At 38.1% G+C, this 14,788-nt stretch overlaps 1 protein-coding gene across 38 annotated transcripts in view; it reads left to right on the top strand.

Moving 5' to 3' along the window:
* Nucleotides 1-14,788, top strand: part of CPEB2 (cytoplasmic polyadenylation element binding protein 2) — a 75,049-nt gene that overhangs the window by 57,152 nt on the left and 3,109 nt on the right. For all 38 annotated transcript variants that reach the window (XM_081483964.1, XM_081483880.1, XM_081483634.1 and 35 more), the window contains 5 exons: nt 1,013-1,102; nt 6,198-6,316; nt 6,584-6,698; nt 8,595-8,776; nt 13,907-14,788. The exon at nt 13,907-14,788 is cut by the window's right edge and continues 3,109 nt beyond it. In XM_081483964.1, the coding sequence (XP_081340090.1) occupies nt 1,013-1,102; nt 6,198-6,316; nt 6,584-6,698; nt 8,595-8,776; nt 13,907-14,134 (734 nt within the window). In that variant the 3' untranslated portion in view covers nt 14,135-14,788. The remainder of the gene's footprint in view (nt 1-1,012; nt 1,103-6,197; nt 6,317-6,583; nt 6,699-8,594; nt 8,777-13,906) is intronic.

Below are 14,788 nucleotides of genomic sequence, written 5' to 3'. Positions count from 1 at the left end.
CATACACACACACACACACACACACCACACAATGAATTAAAGGTAACCAACCATGAAACTTTAATGTATAAGAATCAAAAATTCAACTTAAGTGTAAATCTACCTTTAGAAACAGATAAGAGACTATACAACCTAAACAAGGAATGGAAACAGTATAGAAACAGAAAATTCAGATTATATAAAGAATAATAAAATTATCCTGTGTAATAATAACTAAAGAAAGATAATTCAAGACAAATTTAAAATACTAAAACTAATACTTGTGAGACTGGGAAATCTGACACTCTCTTTTACAAAGTAATAATAGAGAAAATATTACTACATTTTGGGAATTTTTTCAGTTATAATTCAAATATCCACAAACTTATTCTGTATATTAATCTGTACTAAAAAATTTCCATGTGATAAATAAACTTGAACATGTCATTGAATTTGACCTGTACATCTTTCAGTGAAACTACCAGGCATGTATCAGACCCTAGTATATTTTAGAAATATTATAGCTTCATGTGTCTTGTTCAGCAGACCTTTTTTTACCTACAATATGTTACTTTATCAAGCAGTAATGTATCTCTTTATGGATCTTTAATTTGATATAATGTTGGCATGTTTTTCAAGTCAGTGATATTTATGATTGCCATACTGTCAATCCCTTAGTGTCCATACAGTGTTATATAATATTTTAGAAGTCATGCTGAATTGATTATTCTAACCAATGTGCTGCTTAAAAACTACTTTGACTGAATAGGTTAAATTTTATGTATCGTTTTAATGAGGATATTAGACATATTTTCTAGTATTTATATTTTTGGGCTTATATTTATATTATCTTGGGCTATTTGGTACTTTAAAATATTGAATCTTAACATGTTTCTAGTATTTATATTCTAGTTTATCTTAGGCTATTTGGTACTTTAAAATATTAAATCTTTTAAAATAACATAAAATACGGGGTTTTTTAGAATGAATCATTAAAATTAATTCCTAATGCATGTTATTGTACTTTCTTAAGATGAAATAACTGCTAGCTTCAGAAGATTTGGGCCTTTAGTCGTGGATTGGCCTCATAAAGCAGAAAGCAAGTCCTATTTTCCACCAAAAGGTAAGAGGGTTTTTTTTGTTACTGTTTGCTAGGGAATAAGTTATATGAGAGCTGAAGAAACAATTCGTCTTCCCTAGTGGCTAAGATGGTAAAGAATCTGCCTGCAATGCAGGAGACCTAGGTTCAATCCCTGGGTTGGGAAGACCCTCTGGAGAAGGGAATGGCTACCCTCTCCAGTATTCTTGCCTAGAGAATTCCATGGACAGAGGAGCCTGGCAAGCTGCAGTCCTTTCCCTTTCACAAAGAAATAGTATCAGTTACTCTGTGTTTTCTTTTAGAATTGAATATATCTTTGTATAAAAACTAATAGAGTAATTTGTAGAGGTCGGTAACAATGTATCAAGTGAGGCAGAATGTTTCTGAAAACTGTTTCAGTTTCATTTCAAGCCAGTCAAGAATCATCAGACTTGCTATGCTTTCTCTGTAATGATTTGATAAATGATTTCAAAGGCTTATATCAACAAATATTTGAGTCTTTTCTCTGCTTAAGGTATCCTTCTCAGTAACTTGGGCATAGACATATAAAAAAGTGTCTCTGCTCAGTGAAATTAAGAAATGTATCAGTTCAGTCGCTCAGTCGTGTCGGATTCTTTGCGACCCCATGGACTGCAGCACGCCAGGCTTCCCTGTCCATCACCAACTCCAGGAGTTTACCCAAACTCACGTCCATTGAGTCGGTGAGTCCTGAGTCCAGGTGTCATCCCATTCTCCTCCTGCCCTCAATCTTTCCCAGCATCAGGGTCTTTTCAAATGACTCAGCTCTTCGCATCAGGTGGCCAAAGTATTGGAGTTTCAGCTTCAACACCAGTCCTTCCAATGAATGCCCAGGACTGATCTCCTTTAGGATGGACTAGTTGGATCTCCTTGCAGTCCAAGGGACTCTCAAGAGTCTTCTCCAACACCACAGTTCCAAAGAAACAATTCTTCTGCATTCAGCTTTCTTTATAGTCCAACTCTCACATCCATACATGACTACTGGAAAAACCATAGCCTTGACTAGGCGGACCTTTGTTGGCAAAGTAGTGTTTCTGCTTTTTAATATGCTCTCTATGTTGGTCACGGGCTTCCCTTGTAGCTCAGCTTGTAAAGAATCCATCTGCTGGCAATGTGGTAGACCTGGGTTGGTCATAACTTTCCTTCCAAGGAGTAAGCGTCTTTTAATTTCATGGCTGCAATCACCATCTGCGGTGATTTTGGAGCCCCCAAAAATGAAGTCAGCCACTATTTCCACTCCTTCCCCATCTGTTTGCCATGAAGTGATGGGACCAGATGCCATGATCTTAGTTTTCTGAATGTTGAGCTTTAAGCCAACTTTTTCACCCTCCTCTTTAACTTTCATCAAGAGGCTCTTTAGTTCTTCACTTTCTGCCATAAGGGTGGTGTCATCTGCATATCTGAGGTTACTAAGAAATGTATGAAGTGAGAATAAAATATAAACCCATGAATATTTTAAGTATTGCAAGATGTCCTTAAATGTTCCAGAGATGACAAGAGAGCAATATATACTCTGTTGGTGAATTTAGATAGAGAAGAAAACGAATGGTCAGGAAAAACTCAGTTACATAAAGAGATAAGATATGCAGAGTTCCGTATTGCTAGGATACTGCGGTGACTGATCCAGAGAAGAGGCATCACAAATGGAGCTAACATTCCTTTAAGCAAAGTGATGTCACCATCAGTGGGCAAAGGAAGAATCGCCTGCCTGGAGTGAGCAGGGGGAGAGAATTTAGCCTGAATCCAGCCAGTCATGGCAGATCCTCCTAGGTGAATGAAAGAAAGGGGGAGATTGAAAGACTTTACTTTGAATATCGTTCGAATGTAATTTTAGAAATGAAAAAGTACGCCGTTATTCTCATGGCTGAGTGGATTTTTCAAGCCTGGGAAGAAGACCCCAGCAGGTCTATTGAAGAAGCTGGGTTTGACTCTGGGAAAGGAAACACGGCAGAGGTACTGGCCTGCGAACCCACTCAGGGTTTCTGGTGGCGACTGTTCAGGCCGTCTCTGCTTTTACCATCGAGAGTTACAGAGCTCCCATGAGTGGCTGGTGTTGTGTTTAGAGACATGGAATAATGCAGTGATTTATATATATGTGATGTTTACACACACACACACACCTGAAACTCCGGGCGTTGGTGATGGACGGGGAGACCTGGCATGCTGCAGTCCATGGGGCTGCAAAGAATCGGACACGACTGGGTGACTGAACTGAACTAAACCTTTAAACCTTACGGAATCCTTTGAGCCTGGATCCTCAGGCAGCTTTTAGAATCTACTTCTAGCTATGGACCTCTCTCCTGGTACTCTAAATTTTCACATGGTTTTGGACTTTGCTGGACCTGGAGGTTTTGCATCCTTGGTTTAGAGAGAAAGCTAGCTTCGTATAGATGTAGATGTTCATTTCTTAGCTTGGTTTTAATCTATTGTTCACAGTGTTATGATCTTGTCTTTTATAGTTTATTTTACCAAATGTTCAATAAAAATGCCTGTTAGTTCCAGACATTTCTGCCTAAATTACCATCATCCTTTGTCTAGACTGTGTCAGACATATGACTTAGTCTGTCCACATCTCTGGATATCCCCAGTGTTTCTCCCACAACATAGCTAGAGTTATATCTATTAATGTCAGAACCTATTAATGTCAGATTTTTTCACTTATCTGTCAGACTGTGTCTTTACTCATCTTTGTAGCCTCAGTAATTCATGGATTGAAAGTTGCCTAGTAAGTGATATAAACAACTAGAAATACTATAGGATGGTTTATCCTTGACCTGAAGTAGGTAGAAGAAAGCTTCACTGTGAAAATTTGAACTAAATCTGAAGGAGATTGTGCAATTTAGATAGATTAAAAAGTTGTTCAGAGAGTTACAGGCAGGAATTGAAGTACAAGTTTAGAAAGGTACTGGAATTAGTTTCTGTCAAGACAGGTACACATTTTCTGCATGGACTTCTTGTTCAGATAAGGGGTGGATTTAAGCCTAGTAAGATAGATCGGCACTGATTTCATGAAACAGAAGAGCTGCTGTCATTGTTGCTATTGAATTGTTATTGTTATTGTAGTTTTGTGGTAGTTGTTATTTTCTCAAACTGAAAACAAGAAAAACAACAAAAAATCAGCAGTGGCAAATCATAGTATTTTGGTACAATTATAGTTGATTGTACCCATTGCCAAAGACCAGTGTTCCTAAGCCTTGCACTTTCGTGCATTTTTGTCATTGCTGGAATTCATCATTCCATGATTTGGAAAACACTGGTGTAGAAACATCCAGTTGATGAAGTTGCCTTGTAACTGAGGTAGTGACTTGAGCCCTTGAATGCTGAACCACACTTATACACACCTGTCCTTTGCAATGAATAAGGTTCACCTTGTGTAAACGTCGTTGTTCGCCAAGTCACGTGGGACTGTTTGCAGCTCCATGGATTGAATGTAAACATTAGCTTGCACTAATAAATTCTAAAGAACATGTTAGGTGGTATTTTTGGCGAGACTATTTTAATATTTAGTGGCTTGCCTTAGCTAGATCAAAATTTACCTTCCATATTGCTTAATTAATTTTTGTGATACAAATATTTCTTTCCTAATAATCACAAAAATTATTTAGCAATTTAAAATACTAATATAAAAACTAGTATCATAAAACATAACATTAAAAATTTAATTTAAAATGCTATTTTAGTAAATTGATCATATGCCCCTCCATTATTGCAAAACAGTTATAGCTCTCAGAACCATAGCTTGTACCAAAATTAATGCCTTCACATATAGAAAGCCAGTCTTTATTTTCTCATTTTTTCAAGCCTACTTAAGTTGTTTCTAGCAATTATAAAAGTCTGTTTCTGATCTTGCGTAATCATACGTATGGAAGTTTCTGTTTGTATAGAAATAAAATGGTTTGATTGCTTATTTGTGCAATCAGATATAGTAATTTTATTAAAATGAAGCACTTCTTTTGTGTGTCATATCAGATCTTTGTGGCGCTAAAAGCGATTATTAGCTTCTAGTAAAACATGACCTCACTCTTCCCGTTGTTTAATAGAACAGACATGAATGGCCTGTTTGATGGCATTTTCATACTGGGACTAGATTTCATTGCTCTAAATTTGTTTGCATAGAAATCTTGTCAAGGGAAAGGGGTGTTTTTAGGTCACTTACAGTTATCTGCTACTGGGAATAATCACATACTAGCAAACTTGTAAATTTTGATGTCTTCTTTTTATAACGAAGCCTGTTCTGCCTGCTGAATACATAATATTTGATTAAAGATTGACAACTGGTTGTCACAAGGAAAGGAGGAAGGGCATATTTCCAAAACAGCATAGGAATCAGCAAGAACTTGACTCCAAAGTGCAAACCCAGTCTCCAGACTTTTTGGAAAAAGTGTTCTGCTGCTCAGCCGCTTTGAGACTTGATTTAAAAGTCTGACCCATCCTGAAGGAATCTGTTTCATTCCAACCTCCCTAAGGGAGTTTTCTTAGTATCATTTGGAAGTGGTCAGGTTGACTGGAATTTTCCCCTACTTACAGGAATTCCAGGGCCTTTCCACATGTGCTCCTTCCACCTGCCCAAAACTATGCTCTAGAACTTGTCTATCCCTGAGGGCACCTGAAGAAAATTGTAGCATCTGCTGGGCTCAACTGGTTAATCCAGCCAAATTCTTTAAGGAGACAGTATCGTGGGAGACCTTAGAGCAGATGTAGGTTTGAAATTAATCAACCAGCTACTTGCTATGTGACTGACTTTGGGCAAGTAATTCAACCACTTGACACCTCAGGGTTTGTTTTGTTTTTCCTTTTCTTTTTTTCTGTAAATTGGGAATAATGTTTCATAGACTTACCTTGAGAATCAAATATTTATGTGAAGCTCTTAGTACAATATCAGATACTAAATGCCCTACACAAAGTAGTTAATTTACTGAGTATCTGTATTTGTGTGTATTCTATAGGATGTTGTGTTCTCCAATAGAAACATGATGATTGTAGTCCTGTTTGATAGTTCATTTTTTATCTACTTCAAAGGCGTGTGTTTTCTAAACAGTACTGAAGTTTGGGATGAAATCACTGACCTTAACTTACTGCCTCATTTTCATGGCTGTTACAGGCTATGCATTCCTTCTCTTTCAAGAAGAGAGCTCAGTTCAGGCACTGATTGATGCTTGTATTGAAGAGGATGGAAAACTCTATCTGTGTGTTTCCAGCCCAACCATCAAGGACAAACCTGTAAGTAAATGCTACTCGAACTTGAAGCTACAAATGAAAGTTTTCCAAAAACTGTTTTGAAATGATTATTAGTGAAAAAACTACTGCATTAAGAGTTCAGTTTTTAAAAGTTCATATAACTTACAGTATCTAAGTTAAAATATTAACAATTTGTTTCCAAAACCCATCTATCCAAAATTCTGAATTATGAAAGCATTGCAATTGGCAGAAAGCTCATCAGCTATTAAAGGAGTGAGACCTAAGGCCGTAATGTCATCTTCTTCACAGGTTCAGATCCGTCCTTGGAATTTGAGTGATAGTGATTTTGTGATGGATGGTTCTCAGCCTTTGGATCCTCGGAAAACAATTTTTGTTGGAGGTGTTCCTAGGCCATTACGGGCTGGTAAGTAGAATGTTAACAAATTTTGTTTCTTCACAAAAATATTTAAACATGAATTGATTCAGTAAACATTGGGCATCTATTGGGTACATGTCACCACTGGATCAGCGAAGGGTAGATTCTCCTCCAACAGCTGCTGCTACAGAATCAAGACAAATTCTGAAAACTGCTCTTGAGACCATTAAGGAACTGGAGAATAGGACAACCATCTATCGATATGTATTGCTAACTCCAGATAGACTCTGTAAGAAGAATCCACTCAGGCACTTAAGTCCATGTAAGCATAACTCTCCAAGATATGAGAAATTGGGGTCTGTTTATTTGATGCAGGTTGATTCTGATATCTGAAAGACACTTTAGATAATTGAATGATAAACTTCTGTTCATCAGTCATCAGAATCCAGAGATCTACCAGAAGATGTCATATGGTACATAATTATAGACATAAATGCCCACAGTACAAGCAGGTTTTATGATACTGTACACCCTTGTGAAGTGTGTTAGCTCCTTGCATCACTGAGAACATCCTCTTCCAGTATGGGAGGTGCATGTTAAAGGACTGTTCACACGTGTAAATACTTACAGGTATACCTACTACAAAGAAGCACTACAGGAAACAGAAGGGCATAAAGCAAGGAAATGTGATGTAGCCTAATATTTTCAAAATACTCGTATTTGAGCTGACATGTGAAGATTGAACGGAAGGAGATTGTGTGGAGTGTGTTTCAGACAGAGGCGTCAGCATACTCAAAGATGTTCGGTGGAGGGAGGCCAAGTGCATCAGAGGGACTGAGGGCAGTCCAGAGTCACCACCTAGGGCATAAGGAATGAGGGGAGGGACACAGAAGGCACTGAAAAAGTGAATAGCAGTCAGATCATAAAAGCCTAACAGCTAATTTGATATTTATCCTCAGAGCAGTGGGAAACCAATGAAGAGTTTTTAAGTAAAGGAGACAGACATCATATTTGCATTTTTGAAAGACCAGTTTAGCTGATGACTTGTGGAGGGGAGAGCTGAGTTGAGAGTACCTATAGGTGGACCAATTCAGGAGCCTGTTATTACAGTCCGGGAGACAGTTAGAGTGGCTTGGATTAGTAGCGGTGGCGGCAGAAGAGCCAAGTGAACAAGTGTTACAGGTGTTTATGAAGTAAACGCAAAGGCTCAATCTCAGTTTTCAGTCTTAAGCTACTAGGTAGACAGTGGTACCATTACCGAGAAGATCAAGAACACTGGAGTAGGTTGGAAGAAGATTGTGGTTTTGAAGACTAGTTTGTGCCTCCATTCAGAGTCCCCAAGCAGAAATTTCAGTTAAGCCATTGGTATCTGCTGTGTCTTCAAGAGAATCACTCTTGGTGCTGTTTTGAAAATAACTGGGGAGCGGGAAGAGCACGGATCAGAAACGAAGTGATAAAGCTGTTGCCATGATCTGATGAAAAATAACGGTACCTTGAAACAGGATGTTAGTCATGGAGGCAGAGCAGTTGGAGTCTAGATATGTCTGGAAATCAAGTTCATGGGATTGCATGCACCATGGGAAACAGAAAAAAACAGAAAGGATGAAGCCAAGCTTCTTGAGTTGGCAGCTTCATCTTTTCCATCACTTACTAAGTCGGTGAAAACACACTGGGGCACGCTTAGACAGATAGCAAAAGATCAGGAGCACCGTGGAGAGCACAGTGCGTGCTGCACTGTCTGTTAAGTTATCAGTATGACTGGTCCAGTACACAGCTGAGTGGTCCGCTTCTGTGGTGAGAGCACATGGGCCCTAGTGTACAAAACAGAGGACTGGATCTAGAAGAGAGCATTATCCTATTGACTTTCACTTAAAAAATTACTTTTAAAACTGTTGAGTCACTGTGTTCTCTCCCATTTGATGTGCACTTCTTTTCGTTTTCCAGTGGAGCTTGCTATGATCATGGACCGGCTGTATGGTGGCGTGTGTTATGCAGGGATTGATACAGATCCGGAGCTGAAATATCCAAAAGGTGCTGGTCGAGTTGCTTTCTCCAATCAGCAGAGCTACATTGCTGCCATCAGTGCTCGGTTCGTTCAGCTTCAGCACGGTGATATTGATAAACGCGTAAGTTGCATATTGGAAAATCATTCAAGTCCTGTAATAAGCTGCTGATCCAAAGCTTACTGGGCTTCCCTGGTGGCTTAGATGGTAACAAATCTGACTACAATGCAGAAGACCTGGGTTCGATCCCTGAGTCAAGAAGATCCCATGGAGAAGGGAATGGCAATGCACTCCAGTATTCTTGCTTGGAGAATTCCATGGACAGAGGAGCGTGGCAGCTACAGTTCATAGGGTCACAAAGAATTGGACACAACTAAGTGACCAACACTTGCACTTTCACACTTTCCAAAACTTGCAATCCTACAGAGTTAATAATGCAATTCAAAAACTGAGTTGTTTATTTTTATACTCCTTTAGCTCTTAAAGCGTATTATATCAAAAGATCCCTGAATTGTGAAATTCTTGACCAGACATTAAACTTTAGGTATAATACACAGAATTTAAATATCATTTTAAAGCCTTTTCAGAAAATACATCAGCCAACAACAGTCTTAATATCTTTCTAACTGTGGGGGCAGAGCTTGTACTCTGGGGCCAGACTCCCTGGGATCCCATTTCCACCCTTTGCTCGGTAACGCTGGGCAAATGAACCTTCTTCACACCTCCTATTCTTCATGCACAAGATGGAAAACAATAATAGTATCTCTTTCACAGTTATTTTGAGGAGTAAGTGAATTCACATGTGTAGAAGAGCTCAGAACAGAGATAGGCACTAGTGTTAAATGTTACTTATTTTTCATTTTTCATAAAATCTAAAGTAAAATCCATTGTGTATATTTTCCTAAATATATGCAATAACAAATGTAAATATGTAAATAAGCCAAATATACAAGTAAACTAAATACACAAGATGATTGCTCTAAACTTTAAAACATTTACTCTCTATGAGCACTGCTAGGTCATCAGAGTAAGAATTTTCAGGAAGTCCTATGGATTATAAATGAAAGCCCCCCTACTAAATAATTTCAAATACTTATTACCAGCCATTTAAAATTGGAAAAAGAAGTGAACAAAACTCAATTGATTATTTTCAAATCTATTTCATGCTATAAAACTGTGGGTACTTCCTGAATAATCATGTTTATATTTGTAGTACAGATGAGATATACTAAAAACATGAGGTAAATTAACTTTCTTATATCCATTATAGTAGATATAACTTTGAGTGGGTTCTTGTTTTTCCAGTGTAACAGTTTCTTGAAGCTTATTCTCTGGGGCTGTTTGCACATTAAAAGACTATCTTATGGGCAGAGGAGCTGGTAATTAATACCTGTTGACTAGACCATAGACTCTAGGAGTAGTCACAATTTAATTATGAAACCATACCATTTAGGAACAAAGTACAGCATCAGTTCAGTTCACATGTACAAAGTGGCATGCTCGTTTGCCATTGTTACTTAAAATGTTGCCCCCAAAAAAGAAAGAAAAAAAATTAGTATCTAAGAAAAGCAGCTCTGCTTTTATCCAGACATGCTATGGAATTTTTTTTTTTTAACTGATTTGAACCTTAGAGTCCCTCTCATCCATTGGTTTTCAACCTCCACTGCACAGTAAAGTTACCTGGGAATGGGGACAACCTCGACATCTGGGTCCCAGCCCCGGGGAGGTTCTGTGGTAACTGTCTGGGATGCACCCAGGGCAGGAGTGATTTGCAAAGCCTCTGGGCGATTCTGAGGCCCAGCCGTGCTTTACGCCACTCATCTAGTCAACTGTGCTTTAGACCACCGAGCTAGTCTCAGCTAATCTCACTTGCTTTTTCAGACAAGGGAGAGGGTTTAATATACAGAAGCAGAGGAAAATGATTATTGTAGTATCATACCTCATACCTCTTTGTTTCCAAAATGATGGTGGAGAACAAAATTATTTAGGGCAGAGTTTGATTCTTAAAGAGAAACCTCGATGCAAAGCAAGTGAATTGAGAAACACTTCTCTTCTTAAAAAGGCCTTGAACTACTGAGAGAAATGTTTGCTTTTTAAAGAAAGATATGTGCTACTAAGGTATTGATATGCCTTCAACTTTATTTGAAAGAATTTGAGCCTTAAATATAAGTCATTATACAAAAAAAACATTAAATTATTAATCTTTATACCTTTCATCTCACTAATTGAACCATAAAAGCAGATTAAACTTAATTTATCTGGAATGCAAAGATAGTATACTTATTTGGAGGGAATTAAAATTGTTTATTCAACACATTTTTTAGGCTCATGAGTACTTTGAAATTTAGTTTCATCTTCCCGATAGCTGTGAAGAACAGTCACCACAAATGTGTAAATCATTTTTATTTATTATATTTTATTCAATGAGTGGTATAATTCACTGTGACTTCTGGTGGTTACTGAAATGAATTGTGTTATCCTTCAGACTGGCTAATTGTTAGTTATTTTATTAGTTATGAATCCAGCTGATGGTGTGTAACAGATAGTTCCTCTGTGGTGGAAAAGGGCAGACATTCTAACAGAAAATAAGAAGCATGAAGAATCAGTGAAACTCCCTTTCACACATTCGAGCATTGACAGAGATTATGAATCACAAATAGGTTTTGACTGTATTCTAGAATCATAAATTTGAAGTCCGTTTTTTCATCTTTGTAAGTTTTGATTTTGAATTAAGCAGATTTGTTGTTTGTCATTCAGTCACTAAGTCTTGTCCGATTCTTTGTGACCCGTGGACTGCAGCTCACCAGATTAGCTGTATAAAATAACATCTAGAATTTAAAAATACAGATGATTGAAATCATTGTTTTACATTGTCACCCAGTATTTTATGAAGTATTATGAAAATTAAATAAACAGCAGAGACACTGTGCTTAAAATCTTATGGTGATAAAGGGAAGAAAGAAAAAAAAAACACAAGAGAAACCCAGAAAAAATATTGAAGTGTGCATCTACAGAGACATTTATGTAGTTTCTTCTTTGTGCTTTATGTGCTGCTAGATAGTACTGAACACTGAGCAAATGCAGGTGGTCCGTTTGCTCACAGTTTATCCTCCAGTGAAGTGAGACCCAGCACTTCTCATACTGCCTGGATCTATTCTTTGGTTATAGTAATACACTTCCTTAATTATAGTTAAAATGAAGGTAATGAGTCAAAAATAACAGCCTGACAATCAAGATAGAATCTGTAAAGGAAAAAGGTAGGAGACAAAGATGGAGCATACAAATTTTAGAATTTGGGTCAAAGATCATTTTAAAAATCAAAAGCCAACGGAAAGAAAGATTAAAAATCCTTAACTGGCAAAGAGGACTTATAAATTAGTTTTAAAAAAGAAGACACCAGCAGGAAAATATGCAAAAAATATAGACAGTTCAGGAAAGCAAAATGTCCAGTATATATAATATACAGTCTAGTGGCTCAAACGGTAAAGAATCTGCCTGCAATTCAGAAGACATGGGTTCAATCCCTAGGTTGGGAAGATTCCCCTGGAGAAGGGAATGGCAACCCGCTTCATTTATTCTTGCCTGGAGAATTCCATGAACAAAAGAGCCTGGTGGGCCACAGTCCATGGGGTCACAAAGAGCTGAACATGACTGAACAACTAACTTTCACTTTTTTTTTTTCATGTTTATCCTAATCCTAACCATGAAATATTAGGTTGACCAAAAAGTTCCTTTGAGTTTTTCATAAGATCATACTGAAAATGCACTTTTTGACCAACACAATATAAATACGAACAAAAATGTTATTTCATTACTTTCCTATCAAATGTTTTACAGTTCTTTTCATCAGTCAGCTAGGTTGTTTCCAGTTTGTTGTTATTGTTTTGTTCAAAATAATGCTGAAGAAAATACCCTTATATATTTATTTTCTATACCCATGCAAGTATTTCAGTAGAATACACTCAAAATAGAAATCATCAGGTCATTATTTTTTTACCTTGGGCAAACCAAGCCATTTCAACACTCAATTTTCTCACCTCTCAGGAAATACAGAGATCTTAGACTGCCTGGCACTATTCAATCAGACAGAAGCAGTAACCTGTCATTCATAAAGTTCTCACAAGCCAGAAAGTAAGGCCATTGCAGTTAATAGTGGCCAGTGCTGATTTACAGAGTATTTACCAGGTACCAAGCACTGTCTTACGTGCTTTTACTTGCATCATCAATCCTCACAACTCTAGGGAGTAGGGTCTAGTGCCTTTCTCATCTCACAGGTACGGAAACTGAGCTCAAGAGTTTTAGCATCAAGAGCTGACTTAAGTCTGAGACCTTCTCCTGAGTCACACTTTCACAGTGGGACTTTGACTTCTGTCTTACTAGTTCTCAGAAGTCTAGACGTGCCTTTCATAGGATCATCCACAGCTCTGGTTTGTTGGTACCAGTTATTTCTGAGCAGGGCATAGCTCTCACCTGCAGTGGAGCGGCACTGCCAGGACCAGGGGCTGTCACAGCTACGTCATCTCCCCAGCGGGGCTAGGGAGAGAGAACAAAGGCGCAAGTGCATTTGTCCCCATGCCTGCTCATTGTAACTCACAGTTAACCCTGCCTCCAAAAACACCAACACACAGGCATTTTAAAGGTGTCAACTTTAAGAAAGGTGAAGGTGGAATGTTTTGTGAATCGATTAGGATTTTATAGTTTTTATAAATTATTTTTTGTCTTTGGGGAGTAAAGTTATATAAATAGTATTCAGTTAATAGTTCTCAGAAGAATCGTATCAGAATACAATAAAATTTCGAAACTAAGTGCTCATTGAGTCACATGGTCAATTATGAACCTAAGACGTATAAAGAAGTTACTGCAAGAACAAAATGATGTACTTTGTTTAACCTACGAGGTGGTGAAGCTGGGCTTCTCTCTTAGCTTAGTTGGTAAAAACTCTTCCTGCAATGCAGGAGACCTGGGTTCGATTCCTGGGTCAGGAAGATCCTCTGGAGAAGGAAATGGCAACCCACTCCAGTATTCTTGCCTGGACAGTGGAGCCTGGTGGGCTACAGTCCATGGGATCGCAAGAATTGGTCACGACTTAGCCATTAAACCACCATGGCGAAGCTATCACCCTAGGAAACTGCCTCCTCCTTTCAGCACTGAGTGCTGCTTCGTTTCTCTAGAACACTGCATGAACCTCTTAAATCAGTGCTAAAGTGGCGTCTGAAGCGGACTTGACGGGACTTGTCTTCCCTCTTTTTCTAGGTGGAGGTGAAGCCATATGTGCTGGATGACCAGATGTGTGATGAGTGCCAGGGCGCACGCTGTGGTGGGAAGTTTGCTCCCTTTTTTTGTGCCAATGTCACTTGCCTGCAGTATTACTGTGAGTTTTGTTGGGCAAATATCCACTCCCGTGCAGGACGTGAGTTCCATAAGCCATTGGTAAAGGAAGGTGCTGATCGCCCACGTCAGATCCACTTCCGCTGGAACTAAGAACAGCTGACCGGCCTCTGTTCAACAAGGAAAGAAAGGGTGCATGTGGCTTACTGTGTCTGAAGATACTGACATGCAGAAGAAATAAGTGCATTCTTCTGCTTTCACCCCAGCTATCAATACATGCATCTTTATCAGCAGCCAAAACACTACAAGCCTCTTGTTTTTCACCAAAACCCTACATCTCAGGCTTACTAATTTTTGTGATATTTTCATGTTAAAATAAAATGTTCTTTTGTATTTTCTCCAAGTTATTTTTATATGTAAAGTTAAAATTAGATATGAGAATGTTTTGCGTAGGGGCAAACAGTCTGCTGCTATATAGTGGGTGAAGCGTGCACTTATTTCTAAACGTGGGTTTTTAACTTTAAGATCTGCCCCAGTAATTTACCAAAGGTAGCAAAATAATAGTGAAGATGGAATATGTCTGCTACAAAGGCTTATTTTTATTGTTGCTATTTTCAGTGTATACATAAACTAAAAAATTAGGGTTGTTTTTTTGCTCTCCATTTTGACTTGCAAGAAATAATACCTCAAGATAATCTGATTTATTAGCTATTTTTAAACATTTTTAATCACAAGCTGTATTAGCTTTGCTGCTATATAGGTGTTATGTGTAAATGCCACCTATTAATACGGGATTGAAAACGTTAG

The sequence above is a fragment of the Giraffa tippelskirchi genome, chromosome 1 (genome assembly GCF_054371585.1).
Source record: "Giraffa tippelskirchi isolate mGirTip1 chromosome 1, T2T-mGirTip1v1.2.pri, whole genome shotgun sequence".
NCBI classification, from domain to species: Eukaryota; Metazoa; Chordata; class Mammalia; order Artiodactyla; family Giraffidae; genus Giraffa; species Giraffa tippelskirchi.
The sequence above is the reverse complement of the archived record's forward strand: the minus strand, read 5'-3'. Positions and strand labels throughout refer to the sequence as shown.